This window comes from Urocampus carinirostris, chromosome 5, assembly GCF_059441175.1.
Source record: "Urocampus carinirostris isolate Australia breed hairy pipefish chromosome 5, RoL_Ucar_1.0, whole genome shotgun sequence".
Classification (NCBI taxonomy): domain Eukaryota; kingdom Metazoa; phylum Chordata; class Actinopteri; order Syngnathiformes; family Syngnathidae; genus Urocampus; species Urocampus carinirostris.
Genome location: NC_142353.1, coordinates 6,484,665 through 6,509,692, shown reverse-complemented (window position 1 = coordinate 6,509,692; position 25,028 = coordinate 6,484,665). Strand labels below are relative to the sequence as shown.

The window sequence follows — 25,028 nt, the reverse complement described above, 5'->3', positions numbered from 1 at the left end:
TTTCCCCAAAAAATGCATGGGGGAAACACAACCTTGTAATTCTTGTGACACCGCAGTGTTATGAACAATAAGCGTCTACCTTGTGAGATGGACCCACGTATGTGGTGGGGATCTTTATAAGGTGTATGGTGTGGGCTGTCCCTGTCATGAGGCATGGCTCGACCAATAAGACCTGAAGTTGAAAAAGTTGCATTTGTTTAAATGTTATTATCAAATTTGAAAATGACATGGTTAAACCATGTTAGCTCTAAACCATGTTAGCTCTAAGTGTTTCCACCTTCACAGTTGGAGGCAGAAAGTGAATCTCTCATGGGCAGGCCTCGGGAGATGCCTCCTTCCATAACATCATAAGGGCGCTTTAGGCCAAGAATTTCACCAGGTTGACTAGGTCCTCTAGCATCATCTTTAGAGGTTTGACAAATTGTACCTAAACATTTCAAAGAGGAAGAATATAGCATGTCAATCAATTGAAAAAAAGCACGGATAATGTCAGTTCTTGATATTGTTGGCTTTGTGAAAACACTCACGGTCATAGGTAAGGATGTGCCCACTTATTCCCTCATAGACAACATGACCTTTCGACAATGCGTCGTCCCGCTCCCTGTCAGCACGGCCGGCACTATCTTCAGTTATTAGACGGGTTATAGTTCCCTTATATAGCACATCAGCCGGTGTCCCCTGTGGACAAAGTTAGAAAACGCAGATCCATCATTTTACCATGACGCATATGCCAAACACGCCGATTTTAAACTCATAATCATAATTTGGCTTAAACCGACTGAAATAAAATAGTTTTATTTTTCGTTATTGTGGTTTGGTCAAAATGAATACAGAAATAGCACAAATTGTCAAAACCACTAGGAATTCCAGTAACCTCTGTATTTTGTTTGCCTCATGACCTCTGAATAACTAACCAACTAACGGCTGCATTGGGTGAACATCAAGCAACTGTAATCTCAACACGAACAACTGAATATGTTTTATTTTTTTGTGTTTGTGTGTGCAGAGCCTTTCAGACAAACTAATAGGTGTTCTATTTAATAATCTCAACACTGCTAAAAACGTTTTTCTGAGGATATTATTTTATTTATCTTATTAAGTTGAAAATAATTGCATTAACAATTTTTTTTCTTATATAGCCCATACTGCAACATATGCTTTTTCTTTGTCAACTATGTGTTACCTTGTATTAAGGTATACACGAGTGAATATTTTTAACTTGCATACAGCTCTTACAACCAGTCACTTATCTCATTTGCAATAAAAACAAACCATTCTCAGCTCACCTGAGTGATGGAGCCGCCTCTGTAGGAAATTGAGGAATCTGGATGCATTCTGGTCCCTGGGATACCCTTTGTTATACTACCTCCTTGTACAGCTAGAAATGAAAAATAGGAGTTTTGACACTAGAACAATCAAAGGTAGTCAACACTTGCACTCATGCTTCGAAACACATACTTTTTGGCACCTTATCTGATTCTGTTCTGCCCCCAGGAAAAATTTATTTGAGTTCATGCAGGTTTCCTTATTTTTATTTGAAAGAGACTGTCAGACTGGAAGTGACATTACATTGGGGGCCATATTGGTTTAGTATTCAAACATCCTCATTTCCACATGGCATTCTCCTCCTTAACAGCCAACTGATCCTGTTGCTGTGCCTTCGACCCATTGTCTGTGAGTTTCCGTCGATATTCTTTTGCAGATATTTAGAATGTGTTACACTTAAATGGTGGGGTCAGACTTACTGTCTTTTGTTTGAATGTTTCAGTTTTACTCAGTTTTAGGATTAAGAGGAGCCTGGATACTAATTCTCGACTTTCGTCACTAAGAGGAGTTAAACCGGTGCTAAAATTGTGTACCAAACACACAAGGAGAACAGATTAATCAATACTGTTCGCAAAATAAATATGATTTCATTTTTTTAAAGCTGCAATTTACAAATCCCCCCCATTATGTTTATTTTATTTTTTATAAAAATGAATAAAAAAAACTTTTGATACATCATGTTAAATCTTTTTTTCAATCATTTGTCATGCATACTTTTATAGCAGTGTAAGTTTGATATGTGTCCCTTTCAAACATTTATTAGGTGTATAGTTTTCCAACCGAGGTTGAATGCTTTATTTATAAATTCAGCCCAATTGAGTTTGTATCGAAGTATTCCTGTTGTAAGCACTTTGTATTTAATTTCATGAACGTTCTACTTTTTGTCAACTTTATTATACATTTCTCAATAAAGAGGAAATTAATATTGAACGTGCACCTTGGACATTTTACTAGACAGCGTCATTTTTGAGAGTATTACAAAAGTGCAATAATACAGCAGATGCTTTTGGGAGAATGCCTGTTTGTTTATTGTTATTTTTCAAGTACGGTAGGTGGCTTGGGTTTGCTCTGACAGACTGGATTAGGGATAATATAAAATATTTTTTTGTCAAAACATACCTCTTCCACCATCATGAGGTGGGCCTTGAGTAGCTGGGTTGTCAGATTGCAAGGAAGAGCTGCGGGGAGATAACTGTTCTTGCTTTACCACAGGGAATGAACCTGCTACAAAACACAAAGCAACATATAAAAAGCATGAAAATATAAAAATAAAATAGTGACTTGAAAGGAGGGACTTCCTCATTCATTACGTCATCTTCACATGTGAGACGAATATGGTTACACAGACAAATTCCCTCACCAAATTTTCTCTGGTCAATCCAAGACAAGCTCATCTGAGTAGATGGCATTTTTCCAGGTTCGAACCCATGAGCCGGGCTGTGCAGCTGTACAGGGGTGCCCTGGAAAATCATTCACTTGATTGATAGTATCCAAAACACTTGAATATATTTTAAAAATATTTTAATTTGAATTAGTCTAACGGTTTAGAGATGCCAACTGTGTTTTATCATACCTGTGTGATAGAGCCTCCTGGTTTGGTTGAGGAAATGAGGGGTGGAGGCTCTGGCATAATGAGTGGTCTAACTGCTGCTTGCCTGGCACTATCTTGTTGCAAACCAGGGATTACAGGGTGGACCATTTGCTGGAATGCTGAAAAACAGAAGAAATAATTCAATAACGAGCAAATGAATAGTAAAACAATGGAGTATATAAAAAGGAAAAAGTAGCAGCAACAGCACAACCAAGTAAATCAAGAAGGGTGTTTACAGTTAAATTGGAGCATGTGCTGGTCTTGACTGGTCTTGGTCATGTCTCGAGGGGACATTGGGAAAGGGGACAAAACTGGACGACCCAAGCCGGTAGACCTCAACTCATCTGGGCCCAGCGAAGGCCTCTTGACTTCACAATGTAAAGAGAACACCTGTAACTTTTCTGCAAAAGCAAAACATACTCTGTCAACTTGCATTACTGCCTTTTTCTATTGTTGATTGAAAAATCTTTTTTAATCCAGGCATTTACAAATAGTTGTTTACAACGGGCTTTCTTATACTACAGAAGCGGCGTGGTTAAATTTAAGTCGGTTGAACAGCAACATTCGTCGAGCTTGTGCATACAAATGCAGTAGATATGATTATTTATAATCTTTTACTATATGCTTTGTTATCAAGTCAGTACAAAAAATGTTTTTAATCTTTAAAAATTCTGGTGTTTTTGTTTTTATCACGACATTTTTTTAAATCAGTTTCTGAAAAAAATAATCAGTGTATTCTTAAAAAAATGTGACAGGTTCCTCATTGCGGTTAGCAGTTGCTATTTCATGTTAGTGTGGACGTATCATAAGGTATGCCAGGTTTGACATTCACATCCAACAAACCCACAATTAAAAATCTTCAGGGAAAAGAGAGGACGAAGATAAATGTGTAGATAGTGAAGGGGTCAAAAATGCACACGCACACACATGCACAGTGCACCAGAAAAAAAATAAATAAATAAATAAAAAGGCCTTATAAGAAAGGGTAACAAATTAATCATGCTGAGCTCCCATTATAAAAAAATAGTTACTCCCGAATCAGTAGAGATAATTAATTAGCTCCTTCTCATGAAGTGTCCCGGGAACAAATGAGTACACTTAGGGACAAACTGGCGCACAGCCAGTTGAGAAAAACGTCTTGAAACACTGTCAAATGCGTTGAATAAAACGACAAGAATCGTTCATGATTCTTAGAAAACTTGTTTTCTCCCTTTTCTGAAAATTATCAATTTGCAAGATTAGCGAATAGTTGTTTAACCAAAATGCTGTTGCTTCACACTATAAGAGGTCAAACATTGCAAATATAGACGCACCGTCCTTTTCACCAATGGAGGGGCTTCGTTGGCGGATTCGAGGGCTGCCGCTATGAGAAGCCTCCCTATCTCTTTCTGTTTGTTGGGAATAAGGCTGCTGTTTGCCTGGGTGGCCTGAAAGCTGCTGCTGCTGCTGCTGTTGTTGTTTAACCTCCTGAGACGACTCCCCGTGAGCCATAGTAATCTGCTGCTGGTACAGTGCTAAAGCATGAGGGGGCAGTACAGCCTTGTTACCCCCACTCCGCTGATTGCCTTGCACTGATGCTTCCGGTATCTACACACAGAATAAGAAGATATTCATTGTTACATTTAATTTATTGCATTGAAATCCTCATTCATGTATTTAACTGATTACGATAATGTTCTGCTAAACCCATTAAATCCCTATTTACCGACAAATCATACAAAAATCAAGGAAAAATTAAACAAAATGTCATACCTGTAAAATGTATCTTTTTTTTCCTTTTGACTTTCGACTATTAAAAATATTTTGTAATTAGAGATTTGTAATAATTCAAAGAGAAAACACAGTCTTGTGCAAATATTTATTTTGTGCATGAGAAAAAGATGACAATTTAGACGGGTAATTATTTTAATAATTCCTTACAGTTAGCTGTAATGAAATGCCATAGGCACAAAGCGTAAGTCGGAGATTGAATGACTCACAATAGGTGGTATGGCGGCAGCTCGCTGTTTGAGCTGTTTAAGGTCCATCGGTTTCTGCAAAGGGGATGAAATGACTCCGTCATGAGTGTAATTCAGTAGGCTTGGACGAGGAGATGTAATTCTAAAGAGATATTTAAAAGAATACAACAACATTAGTGGACTTTGTCCTTTAAATCGCATAAAGCCAGATAATTCATTAAAAATAACAACCAGTATCAATCATCATAGAAATTAATATGGTAGTACCGTTTCATACGAGCTTAATTTTGTTCCAGGACTGTGCTCGTAGCTCAAATTGCTTGGGTAACGAGCACATTTTCCCAAAAAGAAAAAGTTACAAAACTATTGGCCTGTTCCCAAGCATCAAAGCTGGCAAGGAAGAGTAACGGAGTATGCATACCTGTAATCTTATATGTGTTCTTTGCATTTTATACGTTTTTTTTTAATGAATTCAAACAATAACGGCATAACAGTTATTTGAACAGGGAAAAATAATGGATACACTGTTACGTTTAATAAGCCGATCTCTTCTTGCCCATCTGCCTCTAACAGAGATTTTCTCGGACACTGATGGCAGAGGACAATGTCATCGTAGATAGCTAATATTATTGTGGTATTCTACATTTGTAAGGTTCATTATCACTTAGTAAGGAGGATTTAAAATCATTGATATGGGGAGCAATTGGCGGAGGTTGACAGGTATGAGATCGAGAGACTGTTGACTCGTAAGCACTATGTTAACACTTAAAATTAAAGTTACTGAAACCTTAAACAAACGTACACACTAAATATATTGACAGCACATTTTATAATGTACTCATTTAGTTGCCTGTAGCAGTGTGCATATGCAAACTAGACAGGCTGATGCTGGCGGTAAGCAGTCATGAACGGTAAGCGATTTCGAGCGGTCTCTGGCGGCAGGCTCTAGGACTGCTCATAAACTTGATATTCTAAGTAAAGTGAACAAGATTTCTGTTAAAAAAACTTGTATGTCAAAATTCTCGTATTTAGAAGTGCTCTTGTAAAGAGGTACAGGTGTGTATTAATTGCAGTACTATATTTTATGGGTCACTGGCCTCTGGCCAAAACTTCCTGTTGTTTATTTTTTTGTTTAATAAACTCAAATCACCAAATCTAAAAGTCTATTTTAAGAGGTTTTATTTTGAATATGCAATACCAATGGTTGATTTATCAAGCCGTTTTTGAATTCCCCTTAGAAGTGTCTATGTTGGAGATTAAATGTTTTTAGCCCAAAGCCAGTGATATACTCAATATAAAGTGGTAAAAAGACACAATGGAACAAATGAAATCATACACACACGCACTTGTGCGCATACACACACATACACACGCCTCTTTGTTTGCTTTGGCAGAGGGCAGCATTTTTCTCAGCTCTGCCAGTGTGTTCATTCGGCACTCATGGAAAAAAAGAACAAACACAGCACAAACAAGACTAATCGTTCCTCCCACGCACTTTGACACCCATTTCTTGTGGCCTCATTCACAGAGACACATACAGCATACACTTAAACATGCACATTATAATTCTTAAGTGCCACCGAAACCATTTCTCTAGCAGAAAAAAAGAGAATGCAAGTACAAAAGCAGTGACGGCTGGTGAAGTTTATTGCGTGGGATGTACTATTTTAATAAAGTTCACTCATCAATAATTATCCTATTCTGTTTTAAATATAATTACAGTTTGAGGTATTCTTTTACCATTCTGCTGTGACTCGGCTATTGTCACTGTGTTGGCAAAGGCATTTTACTAATAGGCCAAAACTCAATAATCTATTGGTTGTCTCAAAACTAATGACACCTGGACATCATGCGTGTCAGAATTATCTTAAGTAGGGGAAGACACGTAATGCAGGGTGCATCCAACCTCTCAAGACTTTGAAATGCAGTATAACAACTGCATAGTGTGTTTTTTGCAGTATAACAACTGCATTTCAAATATGTTAATTATAAAAATCGGTTGTTTGTTTTCACCTGTTCTTTTCTGCGTTGTCTGTTTCTTCCACTTCATCAGCACTACAAGTGGCGCTGGAATCGCTGTCCCTTTGGGAGCCCACTTTGGCCCCATGGTCCTTCTTTGTGCTCTTAGGACAGTTCTTGACATCATCTGCCTCTCCTGCCGAGGAACCCTTCTTGTCGATGGCGTCACTGCTTGGTAATGGTGAGGTAGGATCTTTGTTCGTTTCCCCAGTTTCCGTCTTAATCTCCTGCTTGACGGAAACCTCAGGCTCTTCTTTTCCAAGAGGTTTCCCATCTCCAGCCTGCTCTGTGTCTGATCCAGCTACTTCTTTATCCACAGTATTAGAGCCAGTCTTTGACTTATTAGAGCCCTCTTCCTTGGCCTTGGTGTCGTCAGCAGAATGTGGTGATGGCAAACTTTCTGTGTCTGAGCTGTTGTTGGCACCACCTTTTAGAAGCAAAACAAATAATTTATAATGAGACTATAACCTAAATTATTATGATACCACTATGTGAACAACACAGTGTTCCCATACTTGGGAAGATTCTGGCAGGCCTCCAATATTTAATTGGTTCTGCAATAGTCTCATAAACCTTTATTGTCAAATTAATAATAATAATTTTGATTGAATTTAACCAAAATATCTTTCAGATTTCACATTATAAAAATTGCAGACGCTATGGTGTATATTTGTGCTACTTAATTCTGTCAGTCAGAAAAAAATCTTGGTCAGCACCTCCCCCTGTGCTAAAGCATGCACTCTGTGTTTGTCCCTCCCCGCCATTGTGATTAGATGGCTGAGTAAAATGTGACATTGACGAGCGACACAATTTCCCTAAGTTGAAGATTCTTCAACTCGTGGCAACTAGAAAAAAGGTCTAGCGCCACTCAGAAAACCTGCCCAGTGCCATGTTGACACTGTAGGCGTTTTAAACAGAATGTAAAAACAAAGCACTGGCAACACAAACAATTGGAAAATTCGCTCAGAGTAGGAAAACGCTTTGGTGGACACAAACCTTAACCGTAGCTCATAAATTGCGCGTTAAAATAACCTCTCGTCTCTGTGCAAGACTTCAACTGAAACTACATCAATTCAAGAAAAGATGGAAGCTTATCACACAATTTTTACTTGATGTCTAAACACCTCACCTTTTATTTTATTTATTTTATTAACATTTTTTGTTGTTGTTTCTTCTGTTATTTATGGAAATGTCAATTGTATATATTTTTTTGTTCGTGTTGCTGTATGATGGGTGACCCAACCCTCTGTCTAATTGTGTGTGAGAAATAAAAAGTTAAAAAAAAATAAATAAATAACCTCTTTGAAACCTTTAAAGAAGAACTGGCAGCCTGTCATAGCAGCAATCACAAAAGCAGTGGTGCTTATATTTAATAGTGTGTTTTATCAAATCAATGATATTAAAAATATTAAATGTAGGTAAATTTCAAACTCATATCGATAATTTTGTTTTTTTACTTGCCGATAAAATAGCTTTAAGAAGTCAGCATCGGCATCAGAACAACACTATTTATTTTTAGTGTAATTACATTACGGGCAGATTTTTTTGCATTAAATCTCCTGTCTCGTCTACCATGCTTTGTGGGTGGGACTTGATTGCTGTGTCATTGCCCTTCAAAATTTATGTATTAAAGGGTCAGTGGTTTACAAGGCAATTTTGCTATAAAAATGCATCAGATCAAGTTATTTAAAATGTACCACATTTTATTAAGAAGGAGCATGTCCCCGAACTTTCCTAGAATGTTCACCCACTGGGGTCTCACAAAATGTAATGAAAACACTACAACATGAGGCAAAAGCAACTAATTGTCCTAATGTTGAATCAAAACAAATTGGAAACTGAGAGAACAATCTGATGTCTTGTTGGAAAGTTAACATGTTTTACAGACTATAAATCGTTCCTGATTATAATCACTCCAGCAAAAAAAAAAAGCATAATCAAGAATGGAAAAACATATATAAGTCGCATCAGGAGTATAAATTGCACTTTTGGGGATATTTATTTGATTAAATCCAACAAAAAGACATATGTGCCATCTTAAAAGGCAATTTGAAATTTATGTAAAATAGATAACAGTCTGTATAAATGTTCGGTAGAGTAATATTATAAGACTGACATGCCTGGTAATGTCTGTAGCGATGTAACATATTGAGAGTTATTCAAATAACTCTAGCAAGAATAACATGCTTACTAAACTATCAGTTTCACCTAAAATCACTAAATCGAATGAAATCTTCATCTCTGAGTCGATTTTAAACAACTGCACCAACTCAGCTTCCTCTTTATATTGGTGACGTCAGACTCATCGTCACCTCCGCTATTCACCAGTCTCTTATTTGCTAACTCCAAACTTTCTTTCTGCTGCTCGACTACCATTTTCGGCTGCATATTTAACTTTTTGCAGTTTGTAATCAGCAAAATGCAATGTTATTTCCAGTGACATTTTTGTTCAGCTATTCCCAGTTATTTATATAAATTACGGCAATGTTGAAATCATCAATACAGGAGAGTCCTCTTGCGGTTTAGTGTGAAAATAACATGTGGAATGATGTAATGATTTGTTAATAATTTCACACATCAGTTTTTAGTATAGATGACACCCCGGTTAATCTATTAAAAATTTTGCGATTTACAGTCTGGAAAATATGGTAAGTCAGCATTGTTGGCCTGGTAAAGAGCAAAAAGTAGCATGTTTTGTTTCCATAAAATATTGCACGTTGTAACCTAAATAAAAAGTGATTTTTTTCAAATTTGTTTTGGTTTGGTTTCTATCGAGAGCTTATAATTGGACAAGTCAAAGTGGAATAATAGTGTTAAGTAGATTGGGAAAAGGAGCACAGTAAAATGTTTGGCAAGAAAAAAAGGGGGAAGAATGTAACTTGCATTGTTAATCAGCTCCCAAACTATTACTTAGTTGGATCTCACTCCGCTTCTGTTACCGTAGTTAGTCACCGGAGTATGTCGCAATCAGCTTTAGAAAGGGAACATCCTAACCATTTTAAGTATCGCCACAAAAGCTTGACTGGATTTAGGTATGACTGATTTTTCTTCACAGTGGGCAAAATACAAATAAATATAAATACATGCAAATCACACTGTTTTTCATATTCATACAAAATTTAAATAAAGGTCTATTGTTTTACTTGATGTTATAATTATGTTCTAGCCTAGTTTTAGTTGTAGCACAAGTTTCTTATATTTAAAGTCACATGATGTAAAAATCTACATGAATATTTTAGTGCATTAAGGAGTGCTGTTCTGATGCCGCGATGAGCATTCGGATGTGAACTAATGCATCTTTGAAACGCTGGAACCCAGTCGAGTTCACACAAGATAAGGATGCACGATCAGCTTTTGTTTTTTTTAATGGTAGAATTTGGAGTTGTGATGTTAAAATGGACACATTTGGGTAATTCTTTTGACATTCATTTAAAAAGGCAAAACACACATTTTATAGGTGTTGTACCTTCTCCATCTTCAGGTGCTTCCTCTTCATTCCCGCTAGCCCCTGAGCCTTCCAGCTCTTCTTCCTCAGCCGTGAACTGTGCTGTGGCCTCTTCATTTGGAAGGGTTTTCCCCTTGCGGCGAGCCTTTCGTTCTTTATCCTAGGTAAGAATCAGACACACGCCATCATTTAATGAAGAACAAACAGGACCCAACTTTGTGATCGTTGTAAAAATAAAAATAAAAAACATTAAAACTACAGGTATTTTATGGGATGGGCTTACCGATTTCATTTTATGTTGCTGCAAAATTTCATCCAATTTTTGCCTCTTCTTGTAGTTGAAATAAAAATTCTTACACTGTGACACCGTTTTTGATCCCACCATCTTGGCAATGGATGACCAGTTTCTACCATACTGAAGAAGACCTGCAACAATGACCAAGTAAGATTTAAATTAAAGGAAAAATACTTGTTAAACCCCTCTCCTAACAAAGGCAACCAATAAAACTGTTAGAGTGGCCTTGTAAAAAAATTTTTATCGTATGAATGATTAACGCTTTGAAAGAACAAAGATTTTAAACATTATAACAAGATAATAGTAATAACGTACATGCTCTTGCAGTCTGTGGTAAAGAAAAATGAGCATTAGCAAGCTGCCATTTTATTGATAGATACACAAAACCGTTAAATGTCACGGGGCGTGGCAATACGGAAGCTGAACATTCCCATATGTCGATGACATCACTAACGTTCCCTTGCTGAGGTCACATTGTGTTATATTCTGGCTAACTTTGATGTGACCTATTTCCAAGAAACCCTGGTGCTTTACTCAGTCAACCACATGATTGTGCCTTTCACATGAGTCGACAAACTCCCGCCAGACCAAAGGAGGATAGCAAAAGTGGTAATAAAATTCACATATCACATGTTCTAAAATAATTGCTGTGGGAAAGGGTCAGCATGTTTGTGCGAGAAAAGAAAAAAATGCAGGTAGTGTAAAAAAATACTTTGGTGGTTCCCCTTCAGCATCTGCGGTTAGCTAAAAGCAGAACATTAGCAGTGTGTGCTGTAAGAGGCTTAACCTACACCACCCACATGTTTCCTGTGCCAGTATGACAGTTCTTTGCAGGGCATTCTCTCTGTGGGATGTGGGGGTTGTTAAAAGAATAAGCATAGAGCAAATTTGGTGAGGTGTCACCTTGAACACGAGTTCAGTGGTCTCTCATCTTCTTAGTCAAGGGAAAAATGGAAGACAACAAACAGATTCTTTAGATATCAGGCTCAATTTTCCAAAATTTAAAGTGCTAGGCGCCTTTGACATATACAGGGCAACTTTAATTGAATAAAAACTCAAATGCCTAAGCCAAACTCATGCATCATTTAGGAAATTTAAGAGAAAAAACATTGATTGGCAGCGAGCAATTTAGAACGGTCTTTCAACATGTTGAGTATTACTACAATCAATGAGGAAAAATAGGTTAAAAAAACAGACTAGGGTGTTCCTAAAACCAGCTCGGCAACTTGGACAAGTCAACACAATCTTTAAAAATAGGTCCCACCATCCGCAGTTCAAAAAAAGAGACTTACTTAAAACCAAAAGTAATGACCAACATCAGTACCTAGTTTAATCCTTGTACGCAAGAGTACAAAGCGCATTCCCAAGTAGCTGCAATTGCCTTAAAGCCCTACAGGCAGAGGGGACACGTGGACCAAACATCCAATCAGCAGCAGCAATACTGAAGCATGTGGTTGCTTCACACCCAATCAGGACCCTGAAAGTCCTTTAGCAAAACTCAAAGTAGTCCAATCAATAGCTGGTGTAGCTAGAACATGGTTGTCACTATGTCACATGCCTGTTACTTCAGCCCTTGTCCTGTGGCCCTGCTGGATCACACAATCATCAGACAGTCTAATCCGTGGAAGCAAAACCTAGAATGCTCGTCAACACTTGGCCTGCCAATCCGGAGCACGGAGGAAAAGAGCTTAATCCCTCCACTCTTCCTTCCAGCTGGCTTGATACTTGAGCCGAGGTCAGGTTGACATGCTCCAAAACTGCACATGCTCCTTGTCTCTCCCTGTCTCACAGCTATTCCACGTGTTTCAGTAATTGCGGCTCTCTTTTTGTGCTGTGCCTCTTGTCAATGGCGGCCATCTACGAAGACTTCAACAGGAAAGTGGGACTACAAAACTGTGCTCTACGCTCGCTCACTCTCTCTCTTTCTCTCTCCTCATCTGATCTTTTCTCTATCTCTCTTCTTACCCTCCCTCTCTGTGTCAGCCTATCCCTCCCCCTTCCTCACCCTGCCAGCAGGCACTGCCGACTAGTGCGCACCACACACACAATTGCACGAGTGAACACTAACTTGAGCCCTCTTGCTACCCTCTCTCTCTCTCCAGTTAATACTTTAACACAGACACACTTAAGTGCACACACACTAGGGCAGTCCAAGTGTAAACACCGGGGTGGAGAGAAGGGGGTGTGAGATGGTGAGAGGAGCGAGAGAGAGTGAGCAAGAGATTGGGGGAGAGATATAGAAGTGGAGGGTAAGCAAAAAAAGAAGATGGGGGCAACAACGTTGATGTTGATACCATGAGAAAGCATAAAGGCTTTCACATTTTTCCTGACTGACCTGCTTTTCGTCTTGAATGTGACCTCTTCAATCTATAATAAAACACAGTAGGCTGAGGAGTGAGAGCAAGTGGAGGGAGGGAGGAGAGCGGGTGGGTGAGCGATTTCCCCACACTTGCCAAATCTTCCATAGTTCTTGCCAACTTGGCTTAGTGCCATCTCCCAAACCGAAAAGTGAAAAGGGAATAGACCAAAGGCCAAGCAAAGGCAGGGAAAAGAAATGGATACAATTTTAAAAAGAGAATATGTACAATTTATCACCTGCAGTTCTTTCATGGAGGTTATACCAACAAATGCAGCAGGAGCATTTATCTAGGTGTCTGCCTGCACTCTGGCAAAGCATCACAAAGAACTGCACTTAAATGTTAGCCAAGATGTGTGCATTTGCAAACACACAACTTGAATCAAGATCCAAGCGATACAACCTTTACAAGTCATATAACACACAGGCCCACACAACAAGACTGAGCTAGTAGATTCACAAAGTAGCCAAAGAACAACTTTTGTCTGAGCCACACAACGTAGGGCAGCCATGCAGGCAAGTTATTTTAGAAATACTACCCTGGAAAGCAGGAACAACTCACATGACCTGTGAAATAAATGTCATGTTTCATATGTTTTTATGTTTTATAGATTGCAGACTACTAAGCCTCTTAAGCACATACACTTCATTAACACGAAAGAAAAGATGGAGCAACCCCTTGATAAAAAAGGATTTTTAGGCTGTATTCCTGTGTTCATAGGTTTTACAATTTCTGGAAAAAAGTCGAGACTAGTCCTCCTCTAACTGTGGCTGTTGTCGCTGGGGTTCAGTGGTTACATAAGGACTTCACAGAAGCCCTGCATCCACTGAACTGCCAGGCTAATCCTGCAGGATGGAGCACCCCACTAATCCCGGCGCAGGAGAATGGAACTGAAGACATTAACCAGGATTACTACATGGGCCTGTGTTTAGGCCAAACAGTGTGAGATATTGAAAAAAAAAAACCTTAACAAGCAAATTATACACAAAAATACATTTGCATTGTTAAGGCCAATCACCAACATGTAGCCAAGTGAATGCAAAAGTTATGTTTAGCAACAGAACAACAGGATTACTATAGTGGTTAAGAAGGATGGGTCTAGTTTATTCAGGCGCATGTCTTAAAGTCTTATAAATACATGCAGACATGTGTTACTCTCTGATGCCATTTCTGAGCTTAAATTATGATCACAGCCTCAGTCAGCTCATTTGTCAAGTACGTGCATATCTTAGAAGCGCAGGAATAAACCCTTTTCGGGGTTTGTGTTTGTGTTTGGAATGTATTTGAAACAGGCCTTTTTCTTTTACCATTTTCATGCAACTCTAACAAAAAAACTGCAGTGATGAGCATGAAGGCACTGTCCAAGGCCCCCCAGTTTCTTTCTACCTAATGTGTTGGCATCCTGGAAAAGCATTGCTAAGGGTAAGATGAAAGCATATAGGCACATGGGGAAAAACAATTGTAAAGGCTGTTGTAACATAGTTGGGCATTGTTGACACATACTTAATTGAGAAAATATTTTACTTCCAACTTTTTAAAGATACCTAACAATGTGGCCCTTTCTTTCTGCTGCTCGAATACCATTTTTGACTGCATATTTCAATTTTTGCATCTTGTAATCAGCAAAATGCGATTTTATTTTCAGTGTCATTTTTGTTCAGCGTTTCTCAGTTGTTTATGTAAATTATGGCAATGTTGAACTCATCAATACAGGCCAAGAGAGTCCTCTTGCGGTTTTGTGTGAAAATAACATGTGGAATGATGTAATAATTTGTTAATAATTTTACACATCGTTTTTCTAGTATAAATTACCCCCCCTCCCTTGTAATCTATTAAAAGATTTGCACTGAACACCCTTAAATATGTCTATTTTACTGACATAGAGATATAATATCCTGTGAAATTTATGCTACAGATCTCTGGGGAATCCCTAAGAGAGCAGAATTATAATGATTGCAAATAAATTGACATGACTGACATACTTGACGCAATAAACACAATCACACACAGTACACGTGTGAGGGCATCGAGGACTATATCAGACTTCTGTGAATCAGCCACGGACTGCAAAGTACTCTTTTGTCAGAGATAATAAACAGGCAGGTTAATGACTGCTGCAAATTTGCAGAGGTTAACTGATACGGGACAGACTTTACGGCCACCGTGATAAGAAGAAAGGCTGCCTTGACCCAGAGAAAAGGAAATGACCAGAAGGAGCAGCAGCCACAGTCCACATGATACGCACAGACACAACTTAGCACGTGGCAGCTCTACCTCCCTAACAAGGAAAAACTACTTCATCGTTTGTCTAGTGTGCTTTTAGAACATCTCCTTTAAGAAAAAAATGTTGCAATTAAATTCATAGATGAACATTTTTTGCGCATTACCTTTTTTGGCAGTTTCCATCTCTTCTTCTGTCCAACGGGAACTCTCATTCATTTCCAGATTGGCTGTTTCAGACACACACACAAACACATAAACATACAAAAAAGCAAGTAATGAGGAGGGGGAGTGGGCAAGTGACAGTGTCAGTTAGGGAGTGACTGACAAGAGAAGGAAAGACAAATTGAAAGGGGAAAAAACTGTGTGGGCAGTCAATTTTTGCTCCTTGCTAAAAAGCCACTGTTGCCTAGGCAGCTAGGGACTGTTTGTTTTAGATGGAAGGAGCAGGAAATCAAAGGGGAACAGTCAGTTAATGATTAGAGACTACAACTGGATTTCCCTCTCTGCACACGTTATTAGCCAGCGTGACCCTGTCTATACCCGACATTTAGAGAAGTGAGAAGTTGGATGTTGTACTTTTATGTCCGCAATATGGACCTGAAAAGGACGAAGCAGCAAGCCAAGTACTGCACTCGGCATGTTGCCAAAGGAAGAGGGTTTCTTGTCAGGGACCCTGCAGCTTAACCGACAGTAGAATTCTGCATAACTAAACTTCATTAAAGGAAACACAACATGCAAGATATATTGTACACATGTATTTTAAGATGTTGACAGAAATAATGTTGTGTGGAGAAAATGCAATCTGCAAGAACTCCATAGGGCAACATACTTGGCACTTGAGTGTGACAAGGACTCTTGGGCCAACAGTGCACTCTGCTGGTATAAGACATTAGAGCCTAAGTGAGCATGTAAAAAAAGTGGGCTACAGACTTTGCTTGTTTATTGTAATGTAGGCCAGTGAAAGGCAACGTTTTCTATGTTGTTTTGGCTGGACCCTTTCCCATTATGCTTGATTCCAACATTGTACAACGTGGCAGTAATGCTAATGTGATAAAATTGAATGCCTTTTCCTATGTCATCTACACTCCTAATGTCCTATTGGTAAGGATTCTGCGTTCTCCGTGATTTGGGTTACATTCCCATTGCATCCAATGATGAGCAATTGATGTCAGCAATATTTCCCTACTGATCTATTATTGCTTTTTACGGTGATGTACTACCGTAAAAAATCAGTATAACCCGCACTCAAACTGTGCATTTTTATAGGGTGTAATGAAATGCATGTACAAAGTCCCCTCACTACTCCGCGCTGCGGTTATTGCTTGTTTACTCCTTCGCAGATTTCTAAAGGAATTGAGTATGTCTTTGTAATTTCCATCAATGTATCGTGCATTGTGTTCTGTTACAGAGCGCTCTGTGTCGGTGGGTGTGACAGACTGTATGTGCGGCCGTGATAGGCTCATGTGACTGTCAGTTTGGTCGACTCTGATAGGCTTGTTTATGTTGTCAATCAAACAGCCAGGTTAGGCATGCGCAGTCTACGTCTCGAAATCAAAACAAACTCGGGGCACAATTACAGCGACAGGTACAGGTAGCTTTAAGCGGCTTGTTACATTGAAATAAAATTCATCAATTAAATCAGACTCTGAGGAAAGTCAGAAGAATACAAAGAAATGCTGATCAACACCTGGTGCTCCATGGAATGTTATCGGGTCCGATAATCCACTGAGGCGGCGTCGGGAAAGAAAGCAATAGCGAGGCTGCAGGTCCTGCCTACTGCTACGGCTAGGCTAACAATTCTGCTAAGCCACCTCTGCAGACACTGTAGCTTGCCAACACCTGGTCAATTAACCATGAAATGGATGACTAGGAGTCACCACTCGAGGGAAACCACTACATTTGGAACGGTCTTATTTTGCCGAGATCTGATTCCATTCGAGGAAAACAGATGCTTTCTTACACTGAAAGAAGCCCTCCAATTTTGTTGTACTTGCATAATGACAATAAAAACATTCATTCAACTGCAATTATATGTTGTGTGTTATTAATTGTAGATCATTAGTTGTCATTTTGTCACGGTTGTAAATCAGAGTGGGTAATGATGTCATCTCGAGGTAGGTTTGACCCTTTGGGGGCTTTTATGAAGGTGCACCGCTACTTTGCAGATTTTCACTTTTCACGGGTGTCCCCATTAACCACGAAAACTGAGGAATTTATGTATTCACAAAAAAATACGGTATGAGCAAAAAAAAAAGTTTTTTTTTTTGTGCGGCTCCGTACCAATGACTCACGTCCCGGTAACAGTGCAGAGCCTAGTAGTTGCTGAGCACTTTAGTATGTGGTTGAATGACTTGAACATACACATTACAATCTATGCATGATTTCTGTGTTAACCTACAGAAACACATAAATAGGCTACATATGACCACTGACGTTCTCGGTGGCTCAAATAATGAATGTATCCTTTTTTGAATTTACTAGGATGGACAATATAAAAGTGGTCGTATACTGGAGCGTCATTTTTATGCACAATGAACAACTTTAATTTTGGTTTCAAAATGGAAAAAATAGCACATATTTTTTAAACAGTCCAGCATCAAGGTTACGATTGTGTTTATGCAGTAATATTTGACAAACTCCTTGTCCACTGGGTGACTGAAACCATTACCCTCCGGTTCAAAGTTCAGAGACCTTGCTTATGTGCTACCATCACGACAAAATGAGCTTAAGTGATTCTATGCTACACAAACAGGACTGACCAAGCTCACTGTTGACAGGCGGTGTTGTCGTCTCCTCCACCTCACTGGTCATCGAGCGGGTTATACGGCCCTTACGGCGCCCCTGGCTGTTGGCTGTTCGTCGACCTTTGACTGCAGCCACAGCTGGTTCTTTGTCCTCTGCATCTTCGCCAGACGTTTCATCTCTGCAATTTAGAAATAGAATTAAGTTTAAAAAAAGAAAAAAAATAGCTTTCTTTAGAGTAGTAGTCGGCAACCACCGGGCTGCGGACCGGTACTAGGACATGGGTAGTCTGGTACAAAGCCACACTGAAAGAAAATGGGTTTCATTATTTTTTACCTATTTTTTTACTGGCACTGCTACATTTTAGAATGAAATTGAACCGTAATTTTAAGGAGGTAGATTTAAATTAGAGTCCTTGGGTTTGCACGTGGAGCTGGGCACCCCCTGCCTGTTGGGCAGTGAACTGTCACATTGGGAACAAGGATTACCGCCCACCGAAAATACAGTGACGTATGAATCAAACCAAATGTTTTCACTTATAGCCTATCAGCTTGGGGAATGGTCAACAATGTCAATCTAGAATGATTGTAAACAAACTTGCTGCTATTATAAAAACTTTTTGCAATGGAGTAAGAGGATGCATGGATCCTTAAGTCAAGAACACGACATAGGGACTACAAGAGCACTATCAAGCTTTTTGCGGAGTTGGTTCATTTGGTGAGTTGTACTTTTAATTACTTGGCACGCGGATCGATGTGACATTTTGCCACTAAAAAGTGTTGCTATTACAGGGTTCTTACAGCTAAAGGCACATTAAATTCAAGTCCTTAGAAGACTTTTTAACGGCTTTTGAAATAAAATTTAAGACCAGGTCCACAAAAACAGACAAGTCAAAAAAAAAAACACAAAAATTCATTGCACACAATGCTTTGTGCCTCGTACACATTACCTGGCACAGCTTTTAGCCATTGCGAAAAACGGTCATCAGACAGCCACTTCTCATTAAATGAACCCTTTTCCATGGTCCAAAGTAACCGTCTCTTTCCGAAGTTGCTATGTGTCCTGTATTGTGGGTAGCCCTAAGACATGCGTCTGCTCTGAAATCCCTACTGAAACCACATCACCATTTTGATAGTTATTGTTGTGTTATTGTGGTCACAACATGTAGCCACCAAAGTAAATCGGTGAATTATTAAAAAAGACAATTGAAAAATGTTACAATTTTTCTTGTTAAAACAAACAAATATGAATCTTAGTAATGTGTTCACCCTTTTAAGATTTTCATTAATTGGATTTAAGACATTTTAATGCTAATTAAGGCCTTATTATTTAATGAACTCAATGCCTTTTAAGACTTTTCAAAGATCTGAGAGAACCCTGTTTCAGTATGCCCAGCCTCACACATTAGTGGTCCTGGGTTCAATTCCAGCTCCCGGCCTCTTTGTGTGAAGTTTGCATGTTTACCCCCATGCCGTTGGGCAGTAAAGTTTCCTCCCACATTCCAAAAACATTGCTTGGATGGACCCAGTACCCCGTGACCATCTTTAGGATAAGTGGTTTGGAAAATGAATGAATGTGATTTTGGTGTGACGTTATGAGGACATTTAAATGTTCCGCATGACTGCACAATGGATTTACGCTCAATATAATAATCATTATTATTATTACTTTTGTTCATGGTGTTATTATCATAAATGTTAGAAATGTTGTTATTATTATTGGAATAATATTTTAGAAAAAGTACAAACATGTTTAATATCGCCTTGGGCCAGGCGGGGAAAAATATTGTCAGACAATAAATCGGTCCATGGTACAGAAAAGGTTGCATGCAACTTCTGTAAAGGACATCTGGTTAGGCCACGGATGGATCAATTGCTGGATCATTCACAATGTTTGGTATACAGACGCTGCCCGACTTACGACATTTTTTGTAAGTTGCTTCAGTGCTATATTTTGTATGGAATGTATGTTTAAGGTTTATACAAGTATGTTTAAGGCTTATATAAGTAACCTGTATTGTTTTGTACTAAAATATAAAAATTTCATATAATAATATGCTCTATAAAGATTTAAGTCAAGAATTTAAGTTTAACTTACTTTTGGAAGATGAGCTTCAAGAGTTAGGCGACTTCCTCTTTTGTGGTAGAAAGTGGCCAAAAAAAAGCGATCCAACCATTTTTCAACCGCATCAAGCTTTCTTATTCCACTTTCATTTCAAAAGAAACAGCTCGCCTCTTCTTTACACTTTGCACCAACCATATTGCATCGGCTCGCTACGGGTCAGGTGTATCGACATTTCGTTCTGTGTGCATTGTTACAAAGAATGACAATAAAAGTAAATTCTTATCTCATCTCATCTCATTAGCCGTACCGCTTATCCTCAGTAGGGTCGCGGGGGTGCTGGAGCCCATCCCAGCCATCTCCGGGCAGTGGGTAGGGGACACCCTGAACTGGTTGCCAGCCAATCGCAGGGCACACCAGGACAGACAACTCACTCGCTCATTCACACCTAGGGACAATTTGGACCGGCCAATTCACCTGAAATGCATGTCTTTGGAATGTGGGAGGAAACCGGAGTGCCCGGAGGAAACCCACGCAAGCACGGGGAGAACATACAAACTCCGCACAGGAAGTCTGGAGCTGGATTTGAACCCACGTAGGAGGTTCCCATGACATGAACTGTGCCGCACAAGCGCTAACCACTGCGCAGCCGTGCTGCCCAAGTAAATTCTATTCTATTCTATTCTTCTATTCTATTGAATTGATGCACGAGATGATAAATAATTCAAAAAGTCAACGTTCTTAGGAGGCTGGAGAGAGAGTGTAGTATGTTTACACACAAACTGAGACTGTGACAGAAAGAGGAAGTCGGTGGATGAGCTCTCACAGTGCCACACGCTGCTAGCGGCGGAAAGAAGCACTACAGTACTGTCCTGTACTCGGAAAAAGGTGAACAATACAAAATCTAAATTACAACAATGTCCAAGTATTTTTCAACATCCCGAAAAAAATGTTAGTATCCACAGTTTCGTAAGTCGAATGGTCGTAAGTAGGGGAGCGTCTGTACGGTTGGCGCTTAGATACTTAGATCACAAATGAAATTTACAAATTCAGCACTACGTGCCAATGTATGTACCCCATTATTATGAAATACTATAAAAATCTTAATCTTAATCCACCACAGGATGCTTAGCTTAAATTGTAATGTATTTTTCAAAGCTTTTTGCCAATGTTTCTCAAATGTAGAAAGAGGACAAACAGAGAGGACAACAGTCCAAGAATGGCCAAAAACATACCATTTTGCCACCTTCTGAAAGACATTAAAACAAGGTTTGTACTACTTTTTAATGGTCAAATTCAAGTAATTTTCAAGGAATTTCAAAGACAATTTTCCCATTTCTCCAGTACTCTTAAAAGAAGAAATCCAAGTGTGAATCCTGTATTTTGCAGAGCCACAAATGTATTTGCAATTTACATATGCGATGTTTAATCTTGCGTGTATATTTATCCTACGTGAGAATTTTAGATCTTCAGTAAATCATAAATATATTTGTTGACCTGAACAATACTCGTGTCAATATTTTTGAGACAAATGTCTCCAAATGTAGGTGTCAGTTAAAAATCCCATTTAGCATATGACAATTTGTAACTTACATTTTCTGTTTGCTTAAGTTCTTACTGTTACAATTTAACACTGAGAATCATTACCTTAATTTTTTTGCATGGCCTATAATAAATGTGCATGAACGATACTTAATATTTGCACTAATACACATTTCATAGTGCCTTGTTTGTAAACAGATGTGTACCAAGCATATGTCCTATAGGGGCGATGATGCATAAAAGGACAATGCCATACAAACTAATTCCAGCCGATGTTAAAAGGGAAGAAGAAATGCAACGGCAAACCCAAGACACCAGAGAGCAGTGGTGGCATCACTTTTAAGAAGACTTGTTGAGAAACATGGCAACAAGTTCGCTTTTCAACCCTTGAAAACAAATAATTGAAATCCAAGCATTTTCGAGTACCTGTATGAACCCTGTTTAAAACAAAAAAATAAAGAGTAGTTTGCAGTTGCCTATTGAGAGAACATTAATGTTCTTGAAACGCTGTAGCATAACCTGTAAAAGGCCATTAATGCTCCACTGTAGCTGAATGAAGGGGATTCTGTAAAGAAAAATAGGCCAACCTATCTCAACATAGATGATAAGACTCATTAGCTAGCAATTTTCAGAAAACCCAATGTTGGTGTGCTGAAGTGAGTTTCGCCCTTAACACATTTATCACATTGGACATGTTTGGATTTATTTGTAATCCATAATAATGTTTGAAGGGCAGCACGGCGACGCAGTGGTTAGCGCGTGTGCGGCACAGTTCTGAGGTCGTGGGAACCTCCTGCGCGGGTTCAAATCCAGCTCCCGGCCTTACTGTGCGGAGTTTGTATGTTCTCCCCATGCTTGCGTGGGTTTCTTCCGGCACTCCGTTTTCCTCCCACATTCCAAAGACATGCATTTCAGGTGAATTGGCCGGTCCAAATTGTCCCTAGGTGTGACTGAGCGTGTGAGTTGTCTGTCCCCGTGTGCCCTGCGATTGGCTGGCAACCAGTTCAGGGTGTCCCCTGCCCACTGCCCGATGATTGCTGGGATGGGCTCCAGCACCCCCGCGACCCTACTGAGGATAGAGTCGCGGGGGTGCTGAATTGTGAGTGTCCAGCAAGGCAGGAATTGATCGTAAATTAAAAAGATGATCTATTTGTGACAGATTCATGTGACATGTGATAAGTTAGATGCTTATTTAGATGCGCGAGATGGAATACAAGGAATGGTTTTAGTAAGCTGGTGATCTGACCTTAACTAAACCTACTGCTAAGATGTAAACTATGTCCTGCATTAAAAAAAAAACACATAGATCTCAGTATTAACAGTTTAGAAACTGCTTCTTAACCTGGCTACTTAGCGGTGCAGCTAATGAGATGAGATGAATACTGTTTGAAAGATTAAACTCACTTAAAAACTTAATTTTGGGAAACTCTTCTGTAGCTAGTACAGCATGGTCAGGTATTAAAAAAATACCTCAGCATAACAAAATATAAAAGAGCAACATTTGTGTCTGTTTAATAGGGACAAAAGAGGTCTTGATGATGGGTGGAAAGGAGCGGATGGGAAAATAAACACTTGCTCAGCTCACAGTGATCAGTTCTTACAAAACAAACGGGAAACAAAGCGCATCAGGATTGCGAAATGGAAATAAGGCTAATAATAAAAAAATAAGACAGTCTACATTACACCTGGAAGTTTGTAGAATACGGTCCAGAGCAATGTGAACCCAAACAATCCTGTTATTTTATCCCGAATCCAATCCATATCTAGCCAGGAACATTTGACCTTACAATTAACTCTTAACTCATTTTTCACATACTAATATAATGATGCCAATCTAAAAAACCCAAACATTCCTGTTATTTTATCCTGAATCCGATCCATATCTAGCCAGGAACATTTGACCTTACAATTAACTCTTAACTTTTTTTCACATACTAATATAATGATGCCACATAGAGTGACAGACCAGAAGGAACTGCCTGGAATCACTTGTTATCAACTAGGCATAGGCAGACAGGAGGTAAATGCCTTGACGGTGTTTTAAAAGACTTGACACCTTAATTAAAAAATGTACATTACATATGCATACAAAGAGCAATTTTATTACAGATAATAGAGTGCCTGCCAACATAGACTAGGTGCATTCAGTAATTGATTTCTGAGGAGAGCAGAAAGAATGGTATTTCAAGTGTTGTGCTTATATCACAACTGTTTGATGATACTGCTCAAAGCCGTCCACCTACACTTACACAGACATACTCAGTTTATATTATCACCGGCAAAAGAAAATTACAGAAGAACACTTCTATTGTTGTTTCAAAGAAAACAGTTGTTGACTGACTTCCAAACAGTTGGAGTAGGAATATCCAAAAGTCAAACACTGATTCTAAAATATTAAAGAACAAAAGTACCATCACGACAATCAAAGATTATGCCAATGCTTGCATAATTTCATTCTTTATTGTCTGATGACAAAAGATTAGGTAGTGAACTTGATTGGTTGCATGATTGCATGATTTCAATATACTGTGAAAAAGATACAATATTTTAATCTGATTGCTGACATGGTTGAAATTAAAGTTCAGGCTTACTTCATGCCATCCTCTTTGTCTTCTGCCTCTGTTTTTTCCTCCTCCCTGTCTCCTTCTTTCTCTTTCTCCTCCTTTTCCTTGTCTTCCTGGCTGTTTCGATTGACTTGTTGATGCTGTTGCTGTTGTTGTTGTTGCTGCTGCTGCTGTCCATGCTACATTTTACGAGACAGGAAAATAAAGACAATGTGTTTAAACAAAATCCCGGATGACCTACGACTGGGGAATCTCATTCAGAGCTCTATATATAAGCTTCTTGGAAACGTTTGTAATTTGTGAAATGACAACCACCAAAAGCCTTTTGAGTTTTTTGAAAAAAACAAAAACAAATCAATCATTCATCGCAAATGTTTATATATTGCACAATCATTTCAGCTAAGAGCTGTTCCCTGTTGTGGCTATTTTGTGTTGACATACTCTTAAACTGACCTTGTACAAGAAAATCTGCAAGTATAACAAGTATAACACATCAACAAATAAAAACTGTTTCACACATCAATACAGCAAACAGATCAATTTGATATCGCTGCAGAATTTTGTTTATATTAAACAGAAAGTAATCTAAATTCACAGAATTTCATAAAACTGAGACTGCCTGCCAAGTCAAAACAAAGCAGGATATGAAAGTTCAGTAACCACAGAATGACTGTACTGCTGTACGATTGGTTTTAAGCAAACAGTCCCACTTCCTCACAGGCGCATTGCCTGTCTGGTCTTTGGGGTGAGAGTTTAGATAAGTACAGAAGTCCAGGCTGACTAAAATTCTTCCACTCATGACACACTCCTACTTGTAATGTGTCGGACATTGCTACTTTAGTCAAAAGCTATAACTAAGTTTTATGATAAGATTCTAAATATGGTGCCGTTCACAACCACTAAGT

The 25,028-nt window shown here is 38.8% G+C and overlaps 1 protein-coding gene across 3 annotated transcripts in view; it reads right to left on the bottom strand.

The window, feature by feature from the left end:
* The window catches only part of ncor2 (nuclear receptor corepressor 2), a 112,239-nt gene that overhangs the window by 22,059 nt on the left and 65,152 nt on the right, over positions 1 to 25,028 (bottom strand). Inside the window, exons 15-30 of one of the 3 annotated variants that reach the window (XM_088335480.1) lie at positions 24,151 to 24,302; positions 17,974 to 18,137; positions 15,379 to 15,441; positions 10,623 to 10,765; positions 10,361 to 10,499; positions 6,889 to 7,321; positions 4,897 to 5,017; positions 4,231 to 4,504; positions 3,154 to 3,318; positions 2,900 to 3,036; positions 2,687 to 2,786; positions 2,446 to 2,550; positions 1,287 to 1,378; positions 528 to 678; positions 278 to 427; positions 80 to 172 (exon numbers count right to left, since the gene is read on the bottom strand). In XM_088335480.1, coding sequence (XP_088191606.1) covers positions 80 to 172; positions 278 to 427; positions 528 to 678; positions 1,287 to 1,378; positions 2,446 to 2,550; positions 2,687 to 2,786; positions 2,900 to 3,036; positions 3,154 to 3,318; positions 4,231 to 4,504; positions 4,897 to 5,017; positions 6,889 to 7,321; positions 10,361 to 10,499; positions 10,623 to 10,765; positions 15,379 to 15,441; positions 17,974 to 18,137; positions 24,151 to 24,302 — 2,482 coding nt within the window. The remainder of the gene's footprint in view (positions 1 to 79; positions 173 to 277; positions 428 to 527; positions 679 to 1,286; positions 1,379 to 2,445; positions 2,551 to 2,686; positions 2,787 to 2,899; positions 3,037 to 3,153; positions 3,319 to 4,230; positions 4,505 to 4,896; positions 5,018 to 6,888; positions 7,322 to 10,360; positions 10,500 to 10,622; positions 10,766 to 15,378; positions 15,442 to 17,973; positions 18,138 to 24,150; positions 24,303 to 25,028) is intronic. The other 2 variants (XM_088335481.1, XM_088335482.1) reach the window with 2 other exon arrangements.